We start from the raw sequence: 22,919 nt of genomic DNA on the forward strand, positions 1-22,919 counted from the left end.
CGATTTATATGCATAAAGTAACTACACTATTTTAAAGCTCACAACTTGACACGTGCACAGATATTGCAGCTTCATGTTCTGGAAAATTCTGATTGGGACTTTTTTTTACCTCCAGCCCCCTCCCCCGTCCCATGACCACCCTGTAACATGAGGGTTGCCTGCAATTGGTATATTTCATATAGATCCTTGTGTTCACCACTTCATGCAGTTGCATTGTCTGAACAATTTTCAGGTGAGGTGTATGCATTTGAATCCTTAATTGATTTCAATCTAGTTCTAGTGTTTGTAGCTGACAATACAAGCTATTCAAGGATGGCAGTAATTGATGCTGAATCAGGATCTCAGGTTAGAAATTGGTGTAGCAAATAACACTGCTACTCTTATATGCGTAATCAGCTCTTGAAATGGCTACATTGTTAATGCAAAGCAGGCATACTTCAATTAGCAATTCCTGAGTGAGAAACCTAAAAATTGAAGAGTTACTTTTTACTTTTGAAATTATTTTCAAATCATTTGTTATTAATAATTATTTTGAGACTTGTGTTACTGAATTAAATTATTGGCCAGCAATATTGTTGGCCAGCAATATAATATTCTCTTGCAACCTTTTGATTCAGTTGTATATAAGTGTTATTTTGCATTGGTTCTGTAAAATAAGTACTTGGCTGGCAATTGAAAATTCTATGCAGAAACGTAACTTCCAAATAAATCTCATGAGTGTGTGTGTGTGTGCGCGCATTTGTTTGTATGCTACACTACTTTTTTCGACTTATCTTAGATCTGAAAAGTTATTGACAGTGCAGTTACATTGTTGTTTTTAAATTTTAATTTCCCTTCACCGGAATACTGCCATGTGATAATTCTTAGTATTTAGCGTAGCCACATTCAATCATTGTTAACATTCACACAAACTATCAAAAGTTGAAGGTGCGCACGTGGCCACCATTATTGCTGTAGAAAGGAAAAAATAGAGGTTTAGTATAAAGATACTACATGGAATCACATGCACATCAACCATCAATCACCCGTTCACTAGTTCTATGTTACTCACACTTTCTCACCCATCCCGTACATACGTTCTCCTGTGATCACGTAGGTACTCTGGTTTCCTCCCTCATCACAAAGACGTACTGATTTGCAGGTTAATTAGCTTAGTAAATGTAAAAATTGTTCTTAGTGGGTGTAGGATAGTGTTAATGTGTGGAGATCGCTGGTCGGCGTGGGTCAAAGGGCCTGTCTTCATGCTGTATTTCCCAAGCTAAACTAGGGGCATTTTACGGAGGTCTTGGTTCTTGGTTACTTGGTCCTCCAAAATATTCCAACTGGAATTTAAACTGGAGGTGGTGAAGGGAGGGATTAAGCCAGAAAGGGTTATTGAGAAGAAAGTGCTACTTTAAATTGAGTTTCATCTGGTTGGGTAACTATAGTTTGGTGGAGATTATTCCATGCTTTAATTGTGCGTGGGAAGAACGAATTGCTGTACACATCTGTCTTTGTAACTGGGATCACAAATTGGATCGAATGCCCTCGTCTGCTCCCAATTGGTTTGGGGTTGGTGTAGGTCTTGTGATCTATGTCTAGCTGACCATTTAATGTTATAATGTTAAATGTTAATGTTAAATATATACATATATATATATGTATATATTTAACATTAACATTTAACATTATAACATTAAATGGTCAGCTAGACATAGATCACAAGACCTACACCAACCCCAAACCAATTAGGAGCAGACGAGGGCATTCGATCCAATTTGTGATCGAATATATATATATATGTCAATTAACCTACAACCCAGCACGTCTTTGTGATGAGGGAGGAAACCACAGGACCCATGTGGTCACAGGGAGAACATACAAACTCCACACTGACAGCATCCAAGGTTAGGATCTAATGCCTAGCTGGACTGGAAACTCTAGAACTGCAGTCCTAGATGACAGGAAAAGAAAGGATGGATATTGGACAGCAGTTACACATGTTTAAAATAGAATAAAGATAACTGCGAATGAAATACATCAAATAATTGATCTTGGTTAACAATGCTATTCATTGTAGAGCAAACAAATAGATGCAAGATGGTGAGTGGAAAGCCATGAATTTAGGTATGTGGTTCAGGTAAATTAGGTATGACCACGTGGATAATGGTCCAAGTTTATACAGTGAAAAGCTAGAAACTGTCCAAGAGTTGTTGATCCTAGTTTATCAGTTCTTATAACTGCTTTGAAGAAATAACATCCTTAGTTGAATGCATGAAGCCTATGTATGTAGTGCAACTTGTCCTTTAGAAAGTAGTTGTCAAAATTTCCAAATGGAAGGCTATCGGATAAACTTGGCTATCGGCCTCTGCAGTCCGTCTGCGTTTTTATTATTTTATGTCTATGTTTTTATGTAGTTTTTGTTATTTTTTGTTGGGGTATGTGTGTGGGGGTGGTGTGGGGGTAACTTTTAAATCTCTCCCTGCACGGGAGACCCGACCTTTTCTTTGTCGGGTCCGTTGTCATTGGGGCTGCAACGAGGAGCGGCCTCCAACAGGAAGACCGGGGGCTGTGGTGCCGACTACTCACCTCACCGTCGCGGAGCTGGCCGAGTCCGGAGCGGGTGGAGCTGTGGTGGACGCTGCTGCGACCCGACCCCCGGAGATTCGGAGGCTGCAACCGCGGGTTTGGCGGACGGCGGCACCGGGAGCCCGCGGGTCCCTGGAAGGAGACCGCTTTTCAGGGCTTCCGCAGCGGCGACTTCTCCCGCCCGAGTTGCGGGGTTGAAGAGCTCCTCGAGCGGGGCCTACATCACCGCCCCGCGCGGATTGGAATGGCTGCGGGTCTCTGCGAGCGCCCGCCGGGGGCTCTAACATCAAGAACCCGGTGTGCGACCTTGCATCACCCGGCGTGGCTTTAATGGCCGCGGGACAATTCGCCATCGCCCGCCGGGGGCTTTGACTTTGACTCTGACATCGGGGGGGAGAGTGCAGTGGAGAGATAAGTTTTTTTGGCCTTCCATCACAGCAATGTGATGGATGTTTATGTAAATTATGTTGTGTCTTGGGTCTATTTGTTTGTAATGTATGGCTGCAGAAACGACATTTCGTTTGGACCTCAAGGGGTCCAAATGACAATAAATTGAATTGTATTGTAATTGTATTGTATTGGACATTTATTATGTAGGGGTTGTACTAAGTAGAATGTAGCAATCTAATACAAATCAGTCACGATTGTACATCATACCAAACAAATGTTAGTAGAATTAGAGGCCTAGGTACAGGCATTAACCATTGAGGAGAACAATTACCATCTACCTCATTGGAGACCTTGGAACTACCTTTAATTAGACTTTATCCTGTACACCATGAACAACCTGTTTGTAACCATGTAGTCTTTTTGTTGACTGGAATGTATGCAACAAAAAGCTTTTCACTGTACCTTGGTACACGTGACAATAATAAACTAATTCTGATGTTATTACCAAAGCTTAATTATAAAGGCCAATATATTATTTGCAGTCCTGAATACATGCGTACAAGTCATCTAACGTTTTCCAATTTCTCAACATGTAATCATTATTTTTGTTTTTGAACCTTAGTGCTGACTACAAATTCTACATAATATTCCAATCGCCACGTTTTCTTATACTTGGTGTTCTTCCTGTCTACGTCTGTGATTGCAGGCCTACTTTTCAAAGACAGTTCATTGCAAAGGTCCTATAGCGGATCCATTGGGTCTCAACACGTGTATGTTTCAAGCGCGAATTATAGAAGCACGCAGCGAAGAGTCCTTTAAAAATGGCAACGCGTTAGTGATACGATCGGAGTGGATTTCAGAGTTCAGGCATTGATATACGAGAATCCCATTGAGCATTAACTTGCAATAAATGCCCAACGTTACTTCCTCATCGGTGGCTAATAGTCATTCTGCGACTTCAAGAGAAACTGCATAGGATTCGAAATGAGCCAATCGGAAAGCGGCTTCTGCGGGGTGGGCGGTTCAAATTGAGAGCCGGCCTCTCATTGGGTGGCGGGCCAGGTTAATTGACGTGAGCGGGGTCCAATCAGGAGGCGGGATTCGCCTCCACGGGGCGGTGCATCCAATGAGAAGGCGAGTGGTCCTGCGGAGGGCGGGACTATGCAGATGAGGCAGGAGGGCGGGACTATGCAGATGAGGCAGGAGGGCGCGGTTTTCCGCAGCCGGTCGTGGACCGTTGGCAGCGGTAGAGACAACATGACTTCGACCAGCACTTTCCAGGGCTTGGAGAGCCGACCCAGTTCCAGGTAAGATGGACACAGAATGCTGGAGTAACTCAGCGGGACAGGCAGCAGCATCTCTGGGGAGAAGGAATAGGCGACGTTTCGGGTCGAGAACTTTCTTCAGAGCGGCTGGTTGACCGAGCGGGACGGGGACGGGGAGCGGGGGGGAGATGGGCCGCAGCCGCCAGCCCGGCCGTTACCCGGTGCCGTGGCCTCGCTCCGTCCACTCACCGTCCCAGGGAAAAGTCTCTCAGAGTTTATTGGTGGCCGGTGGCGTTAGAATCTTTCTCCGTCCTCTCCAACCCCACCTGTAACTGGGTCCAGCTTCATAAACCCCCCGCTCGCCCACCTTGGTCTTCACGGTGCTGGAGACCAATGCCGGGTCGGGCAGCAGCATCTATGGAGCGAAGGGAATAGGCAACGTTTCGGGTCGAGACCCTTCTTCACGGAGTCGCTCTTCCGCCTCTGGACTCGATGGACAATTATATCTTCACAATAACACGCCCATTCCCGTAAGGTCGTGGGCTTGAAGTCCTCTGTGTCCCATCTACTGGCGAGTTGCTAGCACATTCCTCGTGTCTACTTTACATGTCTGGTCGTTGGCCATTCATCTTCGGAATCTCCGGCATTTTGATAAATGACTACATTCGGTGAAAGCAACGGCCGTCTTCCCGTCTTGGGAGGGGACAAGTGTAGGATTAGGATCGAAATTCATGTGTGTGTGTGATCTTGTTTAGATAAGGCTGGCTTCTCCAAGTTCTGTGCTGGCATTGCTGAGACTATGTGGTGACGGAATTGGTCTATTAATTGGTGATAAATCGATTCTGTTATTTGATTTTTGAATGATGGAATTGCGAACAAACCCATTCCGTCAACACAACGGCTCAGTAAGCAATGCCATCACCGAAGTTGGCGAAGCCAGCCTTATCTCACACATAAGTACAAAATCTCACACATAAGTACAGGAATTTCACAGTATCCCAGTAAAAGTGAATAACAACAGAGCGACTGTTTTGAATGCCATTTAGACAAATCGCAGCATACACAAGTACAAGCAAGAGGAAAATGGCAGAATACACTTACAACTATGAAGAAAGTGCAGATTTTTTTTAAAAAGCTGCAAGGAGGTAGATTAACGAGGTCTGTTCAAGAGACAGCTAAATGGGGAAAGCTGTTCTTGAATCTATTGTTACATGCTTTCAAACTTGTAACTGTTGACTGACGGGAGAGGGGAGAAAACAGAATGATCAAAGTGGAGTGGTCCTTGATTATGTTGGCTGCTTTCCTGGGCATCTGAAAATGTAGATAGAGATAATGGTTGGGAGAGATAATGGAGGATTGGTTTACACAATGAATCATAACTGCAATTTCTTGCAGTCTTGGGCAAGTTGTGATGCCTGAATTGGATGCCTTCTATGATGCTAATATAGTTGGTTAAAAGCTCATTGGAGATGTGCCAAATTTCCTTTGTCCTGTGAGGAAATTGAGACATTGGTGTGTTTTCTTGGCCACGTGTCAATGTCTAATTGGAATTGTTGACAAGTCATTTGGTGTTCCTCTTGTAACATTTAGGTAGTAATGCTGTTTTAGCCCTCGGGAAGAAAAATTAGGAAACTTCTCAGAGACGATGGGGCATTTAAATGAGGTTTAAATGGTTCTTTAGCCTGGCACTGTTTGGAATTCCAGGTATACAAGGCTAGTTGAGTCTGGGGCTAGTAAGACGAAATGTGTAAGAAGGAACTGCAGATGCTGATTTAAACTGAAGATGGGCACAAAAAGTTGGAGCAACTCAATGGGACAGGCAGCATCTCTGGAGAGAAGAAATGGGTGATGTTTCGGGTCGAGACGGGCCTGAACAAGGGTCTTGACCCATTCCTTCTGTCCAGAGATGCTGCCTGTCCCACTGAGTTACTCCAGCTTTTTGTGTCTATCTTCGGGATAGTAAGGCTGATTCATAGAAAGTATTTGGCAGAATGTGACAATCGAAACATAGGATCCGTGGGGATCTTGACAGGGTGGATGTGGAGAAGGTGTTTTCCATAGTGGAAGAATCTAGAGCTAGCAGTCACTCCCTTAAAAAAAGAGCATTGCTTCTGTTTTGTTTTATGGAATGGGAGCTAAATAATAGCTCCTCTGGAACTTTGGGAGGGGAATAAAATCAAATCAGGGAATCTTTCTCATCTGGTTGAGGACAGGTAATTTAACATCTAAAAGACCAAGTGCTGTCAATCCAGCATTCCTCCAGATCAGTCCCAAAATGATAATCTACATTTAGGTCCTGGTCTTGAGTTGAGCCAAGGTGACTTGAGTGTGTGTTACTGACTAGTCGCTGCCTCATTAAGGACGCCGTGAATTTTTCAACATGTTGAAAAATAGCGGCGACTAGAATGAAACCGCCATGGAGTGTAGCGAACATTCTCGAGCCGTAGGTGGGTTGCCAGGAGGTCAAAGGTTCTCGTAGGTTGTAGCTGGTGCTGACCGGTGAATTTCATTGGCTCATTGGGGAAAAAAGGTAAGCAGTAGTTTTCAGAACCAAGGATAACCGACCGGTAATGTTAAATGTCCGCCGAGCTTCACAGCTGTGTATCGCTGGCTTGTTAAAAGTTGTCTCCACTTCTTCTCTCCCCCCCCTCTCCTCCCCTCTTTTAAAGGACTTACTGTACACTGTGCTTTAGCCGTCTTTTTACAGCGCCAACCTTCCTGGTCATCTCGGTGTGTGTCTGTGTCACCTTGGCTTTGCATCGTGTGAATTTTTTATACAGCGCTCCCCCGCTTGCCCTGTTCCCTGCTTGCATAGTGTCTGACTTAAGGATAGGTTGTGTGTAAACACAGTTCAGTATGCTGAGTCAGTTGGATAAGCTCAACAAGACATGGAATTTGTGTGTGCTCTTTGCAGATTGTTAAAATGTTGCCAAATATTATCTCTGATTTGATTTCCTCTGCCCAGTAGTCACAGGAGGGCAGTGAGGCAGTCCCACAGTCCCATTATGTGCTTGTGATGCTAGTGACAAAACGTCAGAAAGCACAAGCTGCGCCACCACTTCAAATAGTAAAAGAGGGGCTGCATCCCATTGGCATTGATATGGAACATGAACTCTCCTTGCCTGGTGAATTGAAGAGGTGCAAAGCAGTTTGGTTTCCCTGATGTGGAGGAGTTCACATTGAGTACTGAACGCAGTTTACTAGATTAGTGCAAGTCAATTGTACTATCTGGAAGTAGCGTTTTGGTATCCTGAAGACTATCAGTACTTTTATTTTTCAGTCACTTGGAACCATCCATTGTGCTACAATGAGCAACCTAAGTTTCTGAATTTATTTTTCTAACCACTGGAAAAGCAGACTTCAAATGTGTTCTTCTCCACTGAGGATGATGATAAGCATAGAACAGAACAGCACAAGAACAGGTCCTTCAGCCCACAATGTCTGTGCCAAATATGAGGCCAAGAAAATCACTGATCTATCTACACATAACCCATATCTCTCTACTCCGTCCATTAAGGTTATACCCTTTCCCCCCCCTCACTTGATATGGACTGGAGTAATCTTGAAACAGTTGAGTGGGGTTATGGATTCATTGTTGCCTGTTTGCAGTTTGCCTGTCATTTCCTATTAATTGCCTGACACAAATTGCTCATGACTTTTATTTAGAAAGTCTATTGAAATGCATCAGATGTTCCAAATAAAAGACTGGGAAAGAAAGTGAAACTGCTTGAGGACTTTAGAGCAATATATGAAGCGTGCCGTCTTGGATTGTTATGTATGCCGCGTTTTAGAATTTCCCAGCATGGATTTTTGCATGGGACTTCCTTTTAACTGAATTTCCTTTAGATTTGGAAGAAAGTAAAGGTCAGGTACAAATAGTGTAATGTAACAGATGGGCAGTTTTTGCCATAATGCAGCCAGTCATACAGCACAGAAATTGTGTCCTTTGGCCTGCCATATCCACCTATGCCGTTCCTATTTGAGTCTCTGTTTAAATACCTCTTAAATGTAATTTATCTGATTGCTTCATCACCACTTCTGGGTGTAATACTTTGGAAATAAACACGCCTACTTTGAACTTTAAAACTTTCCCTTCAGATCCTCTTTAAAACTACCTCTTAGCTTAAACTCAAGCCATCGTTTTGATACTGCTGCCCTATCTGTATTTCTTATAATCCACACTTTTATCACAATTTCCATTGTACTTGGATCGGTACTTGTGCATGTGACAATAAACTCGACTTGACTTGAAACCCTCTGTGCCCATCCCATCCATTTATCAGGATGAATAAAATGATTAAGCAATTTATATTCTTCATTTTGGCACAACCTCTGTGTTGATTCTGTTCACAAGGAAACTGACTAGTTTAATTAATAAAGGACATACGATGTTACACGTGCTTCCAAACTAGAGATAAAGTATGTGTGCAAACAAAAGTAATAATTTCTGAACTGCAGCAAGAAAGCTAATGCAGAATCAAAACAAAATACTTGAAATGTTTGGCAGGTTGAGCAGCATCTAGAGGGGGAGAGGGAGCTTCATTTCAAATGCCTGCTGACACTGCTTGCCTTGGTTTCAAACAAAAGGGTGTGACTCGGGTTCTCAATGCATTAAGAACACAAGATGCCCTGTGTTAATGGTAGAAGGAGCCCACTACCTCACAAGCTTCATTCCCAACCTGTTGGCAAAAGTCTGAGGTTCCCACTTTGGCTTCAGCAGTTTACTCAGAATCCACGAGCCAGAGTGGAAGTAAGTAATCCTGGATTAGAGGCAGCAGTTTGTCACTGTGCTCAGGGTCCACTGGGCATCAGTGATCTCTGCCCTCCTTGATATTTCTGAGACTTGGACCAATGCAGTAGGTACCTCTGCACTGAAGACAGCCAAAACACTCTGCAAAATTCTTCAAATCCACGCTCCAACATTTGCAACCTCTCCCATCACAATATCCTCAGCATCAAGGCCCCAATTATGCTCTAACTCCTTTTGGCAGGCTATTTGAGTCACACGTCTTGCACCAGATTCAACACCCAGTTCCAAGCTTGGTCATGGCAAGAGACTCTCGGTGGACTCACCCTTCACCACCACTGTAAGGGGACACCTTAGGGAGTGTGGGAGGGAATGCAATACCTCACTATTTCCCGGAAACCTTAGCCTGCCACAACTCAAAATGGAGGAGGATTCAGAATGGCACTGATTGCGTGCATGGGAAGCACAGAATCCAGCCTGTACAGTGACTGGTGCAGGCGCTCCCAATTACTCGCCCACATTCACCCCCACCTTGTGGTAATGTTGGCGTTAGACTCATCACTACAGTCACCCTGAAAGATTGCCTAGAAAGGTATTTGGAATAATGGTACAGTGTAGAAAGTGGAAGTGAACAGAAAGTAAAACTTTTGTTTTTGTTGGATGTTTGGGATTCCCCACCTCCCAGCGATCATCTGCTTGAACTGAGGCTGAGCTTGCGTGAGCATGTTGAAAGCTCCTCATTAAATAGATGGTGCTTTGGATGATGTTTATTTTTAAACAAGTTTGCTCTGCATATTAAAACAAGAGTTCATATTGACACTGGGTATTTGCTTTAGTACTGATAATTTTAATATTCAATATAGAACAAAAGTTAATTGAAATGAAATGACCGGTTCTTTGTGTTAATACGACCCTTTGCTTCTGACCCTCCTTAGCAGAGTGCTTAAACCACCAGGTGGTGATTCAAGTAACATATTTGGTGTCCCTGAAGAACCATCCACCAAACCTCACAAAATGGCATCTAATATTTTTGGGCCACCAGAAGAAATCTCTTTGCCAAAAAAATCCAATCCTCCAGGTAAGCAAGATATGTGAAACTTGTTCAATCAATATCCCTCAAGGGTGTATACATCTCTCAATAGGGTTTGTCTTTAGATTTAACATGGGTAATCTATATAATCTGATAATGGGTGTCCCCTTACAGTGGTGGTGAAGGGTGGGTCTCAACTTTGGCATAAATAACCTGAAGGAAAAGGGAGCTATAACGTTTGGATTTTCAGATTTGCATGATTATTAGGCATCTCAGAAAGTTGCAAATGAGTAAATAAATACTTTGGTAAATGGGGTTCAAATTAAAATTGTTTGACGTCTCCACTTTCTCTGCAAGAAAAGTACTGTATTTAAGTGTGGAAAAATGGACACCAGGGCTGTCAACTGTAACAGCATTCAGAAAATGGATTTATGAGCGTTTTCATTGCTTAACAACACTGTTCTACCTTGCATATTTGGTACTAATGACTGAATGTTTGACCAAAAATGCAGATATGTGCTTAACATTCATACATTTTTTTACTGTATTAACCATTGCATTTTAATTGCAACTCTCAATAGTGAGTCTGCTGGTGTTGCTACATCCATAATGTCTGAGTGCTTACTAATGTCATGGCTGGCAACTGTATGTTCATTCTCACTTCTTGCGTAGTGGAAGAATGCCAGTGGTTCTTGCTGGAAATTGGAATAGGATTGTCAATTTTAAAATAACCTTTTTTTGATGATGGGTATAGAGTGAGATTTTTTTAAATTTGAGACAGATAGATTATGAAATCACACTTTTAGTGGCACAATAATAAAACTTGTATTCTGAAAAGTAGCACTGACAAGGCACCTAATGTAAATTAATCATTAAATGTGCATCCAATCACTAATTACAAATATTTTCCTTCAAATGAAAGATGATTCATAGAATTTGCTGTTTGAAAATGCTTCAAGTTTGGCTGCTTTAACTTGGACCCCCCCCCCCATTTATTTTTGTGGATTGAAGTACCATTTGTCTTTGGTACTGGAATGTTTTGAAATGTTTGGCTTTTGTTTATAAAAATTCTACCCTGCTGTCCTTCGTTTTAGACCGACCTAGAAATGCACTGCACCAGGTGGAGGCCATTTTGAAAGAGCTAAAACCATGGCCCTTTACTTTGACTCAATTTTTCATGAAGTAATCTAAATCTTTCTTTTTGCTACTTAAAGTTGCCAACTTTTTAACACAGTGGACTCTAAATCATAAAGTTAAGATCATAAGTTCATAAGGGTTAGGAGCAGAATTAGGCCATTCGGCCCATTAAGTGTACTCAGCCATTCAATCATAGTTGATATATCTCTCCCTCCTAACCCCATTCTCCTGCCTTTCCCCCATAACCCCTGACCCCCGTTCTAATCAAGAATCTACTCTGCCTTAAAAAATATCTATTGACGGCCTTCTGTGGCAAAAAATTCCACATATTAGCCACCCCTCACTAAAGAAATTCCTTCTCATCTCCTTCCTAAAGGAACGTCCTTTAATTCTGAGGCTATGACCTCTAGTCCTAGACTCTCCCACTAGTGGAAGCATTAGTTGCTGCTTTAATTTTGTTTATAAATTGATGTTAAACTGATGCAAATTCTGTCTATTGTCAAACATTTCAAGGTGGAAAAGAGAGTGGGATTTTCACCGAAGTCAGACCTGATCCTTCACAGTCAAGTACCATTTCAACCAGTGGGAAAAACAGTGACATATTTGGGGAGCCAGCTCATTCAACTGCAGCTCATGCTCATCCAAATAAACCAAAGGTACGCTTCCTGAGCATGCAAACCTCTAGTCATGCCTTGCTACTAAAGTCTAAAAGCATGTTCGTCAACTAACTTTCAACCTTCAATTCTTCAGATCCTCAAGGTTTTGCTGTGCTCTGAAGTTACATCTCATAGTCATACAGTACGGAAACAGGCCATTCGGCCCAGCTTGCCCATGCCGACCAAGTTGCCCCATCTACATTAGTGCCACCTGCCTGCCATTGGCTCATATCTCTCTAAACCTTTCCTACCTGTCCGAATGTCGTTTAAATTGTGTTATAGTTTCTGCTTCAACTACCTCCTCCGGCAGCTCATTCCATATACGCATCACGCTCTGTGTGTAAAAAGTTGCCCCTCAGATTACTATAAAATCTTTCCCTCTTACTTTAAACCTATGTCCTCTGGTTCCCCTTCCTATGGGTAAAAGACTCTGCATCTACTCTATCTATTCCTCCTCATGATCTTGTGCACCTCCATGAGATCATTTTTCATCCTTCTACACTCCAAGGGACACAGTCCTAGCCTGCCCAACCTCTCCCTATACCTCAGGCCCTGAAGTCCTGGCAATATCCTTGTAAATCTTCTCTGAACTCTTTCCAACAACGACAATTTTAGTCTAGCTGGGCGACCAAAACTAAACGTAATACTCCAACTGTGGCCTCACCAGCATCTTGTACATCTGTAAAGTAACATCCTGACTTCTATACTCAATATCCTGACTGAAGGCCATTGTGCCGAAAGCCTTCTTGACCACCTTGTCTACCTGTGTGACGCCACTTTCTAGGAACTACGTACCTGCACACTTGGATCTCTCTGCTCTATAACACTCCACAGAGGCCCCATCATTTACTGTGGAGGTCCTGCCCTGGTTAGACGTCCCAAAATGCAACACCTCACATTCATCTGCATTAAATTCCATTAACCATTCCTCTGCCCACTAGCCTAACTGATCAAGATCTGTAACGTTTGTCATCTGCAAACTCGCTGATAATGCCTTGTACATTCTCATCCAAATCTTTGATAAAAACCGCAAGCAGCAATGGGCCCAGCACCAATCCCCGAGGCACACCACTGGTCACAGGCCTCCAGTCTGATGCACAACTTTCCACCATCACTCTCTGCTTCCTTCCATGAAGCCAATTTTCTATCAATTTGGCTATTTCTCCCTGGATAGCATGTGATCTAACTTTCCAGAGTAACCTACCACGCAGAATCTTGTCAAATGCTTTGCTGAAATCCTTATGGACTGCTAAAGCTCTGCCCTCGTCAACCTTTTTGATTACATTGTCAAAAAACACAACCGGATTTGTGAGTCACGATCTCCTACGTACAAAACTGTGCTGGCTATCCCTAATCAGCCTTTGTCAATCTAAGTGCATGTATATCTTATCCCTCCGAATGCCCTCTAGTAACTCTGACCAGAGATGTTATACTCGCAGGCCTATAGTCTGTATCAGTCTGAAGAAGGGTCTCGACCCGAAACGTCACCCATTCCTTCTCTCCAGATGCTGCCTGTCCCGCTGTGTTACTCCAGCACTTTGTGTCTACCTAAAGTTCCCAAGCTTTTCCCTGTAGCCCTTATTTTTAAATAAAAGGGCACAAAATCTGCCATCCTTCAATCTTTCGGCACCTTGCCCGTAGTTAATGATTACACTTGTATCTCAGCCAGGGCACCTGCAATCCCTTTAGTTTCTGACAGTGTCCTTGGGTATATTTCATCAGGCCCGAGAGATTTGTCCACTTCGTAAGCTTTAGGATGTTCAGTACCTCTTCGACCATAATACTAACTGCCCTCTAGACGCTTCCCTTGACTGCCCCGTGCCCCAGTCTCATGTCTTTCTCCACATTAGAAACAGAGGAGAAATGCTCAGATAAATACTCATTGACAACCTTGCCCATCTCCTGTGGCTCCACACAGAGATGATCGGTTTAATTTCTATGGGGCCCTATTCTCTCCCTGGCTACCCTTTTTTCCCTTAATGTACTTAAAATCTGCCAGCACTATCTCCTGCCCCCTTTTTGCCCTCCTGATTTTCTCCCTTAGTATGCTACTCAGTTCCCATAAATCCTCCAGGTATACACTTGATCCCAGCTACTTATATTGTCCTTATTCTTGACCAGAGCCTCAATTTCTCTTGTCATCCAAGCTTTCTTACACCCACCTGCCTTGCCCTTCAATCTATACAAGCCCTGAACTCTTGTCAACACACTTATAGAAACATCCCACTTTCTGAATGTACTTTTTACCTACAAACAACCTGTTCCAATTAACGAGCCAGTTTCTGTCTAATACCATCAAATTTGGCTGTGCCCTAATTTAGAAATCTAACTTCTGGGCCCGTCCTGTCTATATAGATAACTCATAAACCTAATAGAACAGTGGTCGCTGGTCTCAAAAGGCTCATCCATGAATATTTCAACCACTTGCCCATTCCAATTTCTTAAGACTAGATCAAGCATTGCCCTCTCCCCTGTAGGGCCCTCGACATATTGCATGATAACTTTTTTGGTCACTTTTGCAAACTCTGCTCCATCTATACCATTTGCACTATGACTGTCCTGGTCAATATTGGGGAAGTAAATATCCCTGTCAATTTCAAAGTATAACATTGCAAAATCATTTCATAAAAACTTTCTGTATAATTATAAGATGTGATATTGAGTGATTTTTTTTAAGCATGTTTCAGTTTTGCTTTTAAAACTGCTAATACAAATTTGCCACTGATTTTTGGGCAACTAGTGGTCTGGCACCTCCTTTAACATGGACAAAATTATGAAAACGCAGTCATAATTCCCTGACTTTTAATCAGAGACTAGTTAAACCACTATTTATATTGATCAAATCTACTGAAGATTTATGTAATGGAAGGAACTGCACATGCTGGTTTAAACCGAAGATAGACAAAATGCTGGCGTAACTTAGCAATTAATGCTGGACTCGACGTTTCGGGTCGAGACCCTTCTTCAGACTCTTAAGTTAGACTCTTGAGGATCTCGACCCGAAGCAGCACCCATTCTTTCTCTCCAGAGATGCTGCCTGTCCCGCTGAGTTACTCCAGCATTTTGTGTCTATCTACTGAAGATTTATGTGTGCTATTCTACAAATGCTCTTGTGCTGCAATAGCTTGATTTGACCTAAAATATTTGTTATTGTTTTAAAACAGGATACAAACATATTCTCAGGGTATGATGAAAATAACAAATTGAAAGGTGAGGCCTTAACATGAATTTTAGTTGGACATGTTATTTTGGATTAAGGATGACTTGTTCCATTCCGGTTCTGCAGTTTCTGAGGTGGCTGATCCCGTGTGGGATAGATATGCAGACTCTCCCATTGATTGGAGGTGTTATTTGATAGGAGGGCAGGTTGGGTCGTTTTGGGATCTTGTGCACTCTGCATGGCTTCATCTGCTTCATTGTGGACACTCAAGTTTTCAGTTGACTTCCTCGGTGCCACTGCCCTGTTTTCAAGTTCAGAGGTTTTTTCCCTCATGCAGGCTTCGGTAGCATTATGTTTAAATTACTGGATTAAGTATCCTGTGGCTTGGAATAAAGGGGCTGTCCCACTTGGGCGACCTAATCTGCGAGTTTAGAAGAGTGTCTTCGACCTTCAAACTCGCAGCATGGTCGACACGTGGTCCTAGGACCTCATCTGGCAGCTCATAACCATGTACCCACCACCTTTTGTGTGGGGGGAAAAAGTTGCCCTCTGGTTCTTAATTTCCCTACTCTGGGTTAAAAGACTGTGCATTTACCCTATCCCAAAGTCTGTGCATTTTGACCCTGTCTTTCAACTATCCTCCTGAAATGTCCCATTCAAACGGTTATTTCAAGGGATGGCCAATGAATGACAAACTTGCCAATGGTACCTGCAAACCATGAAAGAGAATTTTTAAACTCTGCATGAAATTGATCTTTCACTTTTCACCCATATCTGATCATTTTCCATTCAGTTAAAATGGAAAGATGATATACATAAGCAGATTGTAAAGAAGTAAATAAATGAATGAATGAAGAGTGCATGAGTATGAATTGTAACACTTTTGTTACACTGACTACAGAACATGGAGATCAAGTGAGTGAAAAGAAAGATGAAGAGAAGCAAATGAAAGAAAAATCGAAGGAGCTCACGGTGGACGACCATGAACCTCGTCTGGGTCCACGCCCACGATCCCATAACAAGGTCTCTCAACCTCCTGGCGGCAGATCCACATTTTCATTGTTCTAAGGATGCTCCTTCCTAATGAATCCACTCCAGTTTTCTCTTCCAAAATTCTGTTTGGAACAGAAGTCAAATTGTGTACATTTCTAATGAGTTGTGCCTAGAATGTTTGCTGAGTAGTGTTTGAATACACAGCATTGTTTGCTCTATGCAAGAAAAGTTATGTTGATTTTAAAAATAGCTGTTCATTTCAATCAGAATTTGAAGTATTCTAAATTTTTTTTTTTAATGTATCCTCTGCTAAAGTGGTATTAGTTTAAGTGTAGTATAAAAGTGTAGAAAATAAAGCCATACCAGTTTGTTCAAGTCCAAACAAAGTACTGATTGCCAACTGCATTGCACCTTGATGTACGTCTTCTGCTGCAGATTGGGTGTTTTTAAACTTTATGTTGTGTAAGACTAGGTTTATTACCTGGGATCAAAACCACCATTGAGCCTCATGCACTTGAATTTTGTGTTGTGCCCCTATGAGAAATTATTTAAGACTGAAATTTATTGGTTTCTATTATTGATTACATAACCTCCAAATGCATTTCTTGTGGATACTTAATCGCGTAACAATGTCTTGGTTTTCCAGGAATGCAAGATTTTGTAAAATCTGCATTGTTATCTTCTCAAAGGATTGATTGGTATGAACAAGTTGGTTTGTCTCCAATCTGTTATGAACATTGTTAAACACCACTGCAAATGGTACACTTGCACTGAAAGGTAGTTTAGTTTAAAATATTTATTTTCCTGAAACACTGGGCAAAAACTTCGCCAAAGCCATTTTATAAACTTGTTTTTGTTAAATATTTATAATTAGACATGAGATTGTAAAATAATGGCTTTCACATATACTGAGATGAACAGTGTGCTGAAAGTTTGTTTTCTCAGTGCAATCTTGAAGGTACAAATTCATTGAATGAGGTGTATTTTCTCAGTTCCATCCATCCATCCAATACTCAGTTTTTCCACATGCTCCCGAGGCACACTTCTTAATACATGGCCTTCAGCTGCAGCAGCAGAGTTCAAAGTACTCTAATCCTTTTTTTCTATTTCAAGTTTCTCCCTGATGTAAATCAGTTGTTCCTAATGAGAGAGCTGTTTCTTTGCTTTTTTATGCAACCATCTTTAGATGCATATAACTGGATGGCAATAGCCAGAAAAAGATTTACCTCAATAAAATCTATTTTTTTCGGTGTTTGTAAATCTGATTGTCAATTTGTAGTTTTTTTTAATCTAAAGGATGTTTTCCTGCTACAATTTATGAACAACTTGAGAGTGAATTTGTAACGCTGCTTTTAATTCCAAGGTCTTCCCTTGTGCCCAGCCCAGGATTAAGCAGAAGATGGACACAAAAAGCTGGGACAGGCAGCATCTCTGGAGAGAAGGAATGGGTAACGTTTTGGGTCGCGACCCTTCTTCAGACTGAAAGTCATGGGAAAGGATTAAGCAGCATATGTTTCCTTCATTAGTGACAAGCTGCACTAAATATCCAACAAACGTTGTAGAATTAAAGACCAGAATAATCACACCCATTCCAGGTTCTAAAAATGAAGTTTTTTCCATTCAAGTTGTTTTTCACCTTGTCAAGAATTATGCAAAGCTAATATCTTCAAGCTGCTTGCATAGATTTAACCAAAGATTGCTATAGGATCTTTGATTCTGCATTTGGTTCTGCCACAGGGGTTGATGCTGGACCTTAACATTTGAATTGTTTTAATGAATTGCAGACACTAAAGCTATGGATGCTAAGCTTGCTGATGACTCAATGATGGATAGGAAAGTTGTGAAGAGTACAGGAGGCTGCAAAGAGATGCAAAACGGTTGAAATACAATGTGAAGTTGGGGGGGGGGGGGGTGGGGGGGTTAGGATATGTGCATGCCAAGAGGTTACAGAACAGCTACAGAAGGATTGATGGAGTGTACATGAGGGTGAAACATGTAAAGAGGAAAACTAACTGCTCTTTATTGCTAAGGCAATTAAAAACAACTATTGGTTGTGCTACAGTTACACAAGGCATTTGGTCAGACTATGTGGAGTGCCTTGTACTGTATTGGCCTTGAATCAAACTGTTAATGCTTTGGAAGCAGTTTGGAGAATTACTATATCAAGTGAAGTGTGACGATATAAATAAGATGAGCGGTTCTGATAGGATGGATGAAGATATGTTTTCTGTTGGAGAATATACAACTAGGAGCTTTTGTTCCTGGTGAAGAACAGTCCAAAATTAATCCTTAAAGGAAGTAGTGTTCTTAAGGCAGAAATAGTTAAAAGCGAGGCGGTGAAAGGCCATTGTGGGTAGATAGGAATGTAAAGTTGAGGTTGTAAACAAATCTGTTATATTTTAATCACAGAGTATTAGAAACACACTTTCCCATTTGTGTTTCTAATTCAAACATTTGTGCCTTCTGAGTTTTTATATGGGGCCTAATTTTGTGCACCCATTGCCCCTTATACCATAATATATTTTAGTTAATGAAAATTGTCTATCTGATTTCAGCTAATAATTGATCCAACGTCTATTGGAGTTGCAAACTAATTATTTTCAAATTTCATTTGAAAGAACTGCAACTAATTTAGATGATCCCAATATCCAAACTTGGATACATAAAGATAAATTAGATGTTTACCTTAAGTTTGCACTGCCTTTAAATTCCAACAGATAAAGTCCTGTGTGTAATCTTCCAACATAAGCCCTGAACTGGAAATCTGGCAAATCTACACTGCAATCCAGGACCAATATTCCTTTGTCTTAATGTGACTTAGTGAAGGTTTAACATTGTCATATAACAACCACAGCTTTGGCAATTCAAGAGGACAAGAACAAGCCAAATAACTTTACCTTTTTTTTAATGCATCATCTGTGCTGGTCCTTGTAATGTAAACCAGGCCCTGCAAGTCTATTCTATTTTGACCTTCTGCTATTTTTAGAAATCCTCAAGTCCAAGGTATGAGATAATTAAACTGATAGGTTCGATATCTCAATTGGCCACTTGCTGAATTTGGAGATTGAGATCTAGTTTTTGAAAGCTGTGGCTTCAGCTGAATGGCCAGTAATAGGCTGGTGATCTTGGATAGGATGGTGAGTGGGCAGATGCAGTATAATGTGGATAAATGTGAGGTTATCCATTTTGGTGGCAAGAACAAGAAGGCCGATTATTATCCGAATGGTGTCAGATTAGGAAAAGGAAGTGCAACGAGACCTGGGTGTCCTTGTACATTAGTCACAGAAAATAAGCATGCAGGTACAGCAGGCAGTAAAGAAAGCTAATGACATGTTGGCCTTCATAATAGGATTTGAGTATAGGAGCAAAGAGGTCCTTTTGCAGTTGTACAAGGCCCCGGTGAGACCACACCTGGAGTATTGTATGCAGTTTTGGTCTCCTAATTTGAGGAAGGACATTCTTGCTATTGAGGGAGTGCAGCGTTGGTTCACAAGGTTATTTTCATAGAATGGCAGGATGAATGAATGGAACGCCTGGGCTTGTATTCACTGGAATTTAGAAGGATGAGAGATACTGATTGTGGATGATCAGCCATGATCACATTGCTGGCCTGGGGCCGAATGGCCTACTCCTGCACCTATTTCTATATTTCTAGGGCCAGTTTCTATAAACCTTTCAAGTTCTAATACATTTCTTTATTATGCGTTTCCTTGAAGTGTTTCCCCAAAGCTTGATCTTGTTCATGTTTTGGCATTTCATGCAGTCTTTATGATTCTCTTGATATATTTCTCAACCGGCATCTTGGCGAACATAGAAAGGCACCAGTGTAGGAGACCATTTGTCCTATATGTTTGCCACTCAAGTTCCATCCATCACCCCTTTCTCTGCAGTCCTGCCACCACATGCTAATCACAGTGCCCTCCATAATGTTTGGGACAAAGACCCATCATTTAGTTATTTGCCTCTACTCCATAATTTGAGATTTGTAATAGGAAAAAAAATCACATGTGGTTAAAGTGCACATTGTCAGATTTTATTAAAGGGTATTTTTATTCATTTTGATTTCTCCATGTAGAAATTAAAGCTGTGTTTATACATAGTCTCCCCCCCCCCCCCCCCCCCCCCCCCCCCCCCCAAGTTACTTTCCCTCTTTAATTTGCAACTGTCAAATCCATTGTAAATTAAAGCTCGTACAATTGATAAATTAATGTCATGATTCTGGTACTGGTTTTCATACGTAATTTAATTTAAACCACTTCTGTCCTATTCCCACTGTACTAAATACAACCTTGTTATCTTACTTCAGAAGCCCTTCTTGCTTTACATTAATCGGTTATCTGTCCACACCAGTAGTGTCAAGTCAGCCACTAGCAAACCTGCATTACACTGGTTGCTGTAATGGAAAAGGAAATAAAGTGTAAATGGACTGCCTGATTGCAATATTGGTTCTACCAGTATTGATCAGTTCGTTTTCCAATTTGTTTAAATGCTTCCATAGCAATTTTCAAACATTTTCCACACAACAAAGCTTTAACTGGAGCTATGGAAATTTGATCCTCTCCCTGGTGAGCTGGATTTTGACTACAGATCATATTTCCTGCTAACTCAGCCAAATATAATCAGTTGTGGTTTACATTACCTTCTCATACAGCTTATTTTCTGGCTAATGCCAAACCAGATTTCTGTTTATGTTTCAAGAGAGAGCTAGATAGGGCTCTTAAAGATAGCGGAGTCAGGGGATAAGGGGAGAAGGCAGGAACGGGGTACTGATTGGGGATGATCAGCTGGCTCAGAGGGCCGAATGGCCTACACCTATTGTCTATTGTAGCTCAGCAACAACCATTGACCTATATTGGCCTCCATTATTAGACACATAGAAAGTAGGTGCAGGATTAGGCCCTTTGAGCCAGTACCACCATTCAATATGATCATGGCTAATCATTCAGAATCAGTGCCATATTCTTGCTTTTTCCCCATATCCCTTGATTCCATTAGCCCTAAGAGCTGTATCTAACTCTCTTGAAAACATCCAGTGAATTGGCCTCCACTGCCTTCTGTGGCAGAGAATTCCAGTTTCACAACTCTGGGTGAAAACGTTTTTTCTCATCTCTGTCCTAAATGGCCTACCCCCTAGTTAACTATTATCCACTTCATACAGCCCCAGTTCAAGGTTATAGAAAGGTAATGGACCTGCTGCTATACAAGGATGTTTTGTACCAAGACCAGGAGTAGTGTTTGATCAACTATAATTCTTTCCAAAACATGCTTTTAAGAAGCTGGAGCTTGTCATAGTTATACAGCATAGAAACAGGCCCTTTGGCCCAACTTGTCCATGCTGATCAAGATGTCCCATCTAAGCCAGTTGCATTTCGCTCTAAACCTTTCCTAACTGTTTACATTTCCAATTGTCTTCTAAATCCTATTGTAGCACCTGCTTCAACTACCTCCTCCTGCGTCTACTTCCATATACCCACCTCTGAGTGTCTGTTTGGTGTTAGAATTTAGGCTTATAAAGTTTTCAGAGATATTTTCAGCAGCTATAAAAATATCAGCCTTAATCTAGTAGACACCTGGCCCATGATTTCAAGTGAAACAGGACCGCTGACCCTTGTCTCTGTTCACCTACTAGGTCAAACTCTGTTCCACAATAAATGGAGGCGAACGCACTTCACAACTGGCCCCTCGGTCGTGCACAGGCCGCAGCTGGCAAAATCCAACGCTGCCGCCACCAATCTTTCTCTTTTATCTTCATATTTTATTTAAATACCATTGCCGTGTAATATTTTAATACTTTTCAAAATTCTTATTGAGTGCAATCAATGAAATTGTTTTAATGAATTGGCCACTGTCAGCCAGGGCCAGTGGAAGAGTGGCCTCTTGCAGCCGCTCTGCTGGCAGGTCGACCGCATGCCCAAGGCCTGGACATCGCTGGCAGTGGCACGGCTGCGCAAGAGGTGAGGGGGCTGCGGGCGAGGACGGGACAGATGGACAACAGGCGAGGCCATTAAATCTCAGAAATTGTGAGAATTTTAACATACTTGACAATCTGATGTGGCCAGAGATGCAGTTGCAATTATTCACTGTAGTGAAACTTCAACATAGTCCTGCTGTTAAATCGTAGCTTCCTGGTGGTTAAGACATGAGCAGTAAGTAATCTCATGCCTTCCAAAGGGGTCAACATGAGCTGCAACTGATCTCCATCCCACGGGAAAGAGGCAGGAGCCGGAGGTTAAAGAGGTAAAGATATGAGGCGGTACTGCCTATTTCAATCAGAAGGAAAGGAGGCACAGAGCTGAACAATCTTAACAGCATCGAAGCCAAGGACCCAAAAATAACCTAGCTTTGATGGTGAGGACGTGCTTCAGAACAGGCTGACTCTGTAACAGCTTGTTCCAGTTCAGACACAAAATGCTGGAGTAACTCAGCGAGACAGGCAGCATCCTAGGATAGGAATGGGTGACGTTTCCAGGCGAGACCTTTCTTCACGACCCAAAATGTCACCCATTCCTTCTATCCAGAGATGCTGCGTGTCCCACTGAGTTGCTCCAGCATTTTGTGTCTCTTTGATGTAAACCAGTATCTGCAGTTCCTTTCAACACACTTGTTCCAGTTCAGCCACCTGCCAGACAACAGGAAAACTGACCAGGTTACATTAGCCAGATATGGTCTGTGGCTACAAGAGCAAGGTGGAGATGGGCATTCTACAGCAGTGATTCTTCCTTGACTCCACAGAGCTTTAGTTTAAACATCCTCCAGAAGGCACAAGTTAGAAGTACGATTGCATGAACCGATGCTTACAAAGAAATGCAACTTATTCTAATAAGGTTTAGAATTGATATTCCACCGATCCAAAGATGTTATTTACAGGGTTCAAGAGTTGAGAATTTGTTTTCCAGCAAATATGTTGAAATCCAAAAATTATAACCAAGATTATACAGTGTGAAATGAGTCTTGATAGGCTGTGGTGAACAAA

General features: G+C 41.9%; 1 protein-coding gene across 3 annotated transcripts; it reads left to right on the forward strand.

Moving 5' to 3' along the window:
- Positions 1–4,133: 4,133 nt before the first annotated feature.
- On the forward strand, positions 4,134–17,206 carry jpt2 (Jupiter microtubule associated homolog 2). 3 transcript variants are annotated; one of them, XM_033040342.1, is made up of 5 exons: positions 4,134–4,265; positions 9,906–10,048; positions 11,651–11,793; positions 14,958–15,003; positions 15,855–17,206. In XM_033040342.1, the coding sequence occupies exons 1-5, from the start codon at positions 4,147–4,149 to the stop codon at positions 16,019–16,021; spliced, it is 618 nt and encodes a 205-aa protein (XP_032896233.1). In that variant the 5' UTR covers positions 4,134–4,146; the 3' UTR covers positions 16,022–17,206. The 3 variants fall into 3 exon arrangements, with proteins under 3 accessions (XP_032896233.1, XP_032896234.1, XP_032896236.1); XM_033040343.1 differs by having other exon boundaries at positions 4,203–4,265; positions 15,846–17,206; XM_033040345.1 differs by having other exon boundaries at positions 4,204–4,265; positions 9,909–10,048; positions 15,846–17,206.
- Positions 17,207–22,919: the final 5,713 nt, after the last annotated feature.

The sequence above is a fragment of the Amblyraja radiata genome, chromosome 22 (assembly GCF_010909765.2).
Source record: "Amblyraja radiata isolate CabotCenter1 chromosome 22, sAmbRad1.1.pri, whole genome shotgun sequence".
NCBI classification, from domain to species: domain Eukaryota; kingdom Metazoa; phylum Chordata; class Chondrichthyes; order Rajiformes; family Rajidae; genus Amblyraja; species Amblyraja radiata.

Excerpts from the sequence above, each read along its gene's own strand:
- jpt2 (XM_033040342.1), top strand. The coding sequence starts at position 4,147 with ATGCAGATGAGGCAGGAGGGCGCGGTTTTCCGCAGCCGGTCGTGGACC. Across the intron at positions 10,049-11,650 it reads AAAAAAATCCAATCCTCCAG|GTGGAAAAGAGAGTGGGATT; the intron begins GTAAGCAAGATA and ends AAACATTTCAAG. Across the intron at positions 15,004-15,854 it reads TGAAAATAACAAATTGAAAG|AACATGGAGATCAAGTGAGT; the intron begins GTGAGGCCTTAA and ends CACTGACTACAG.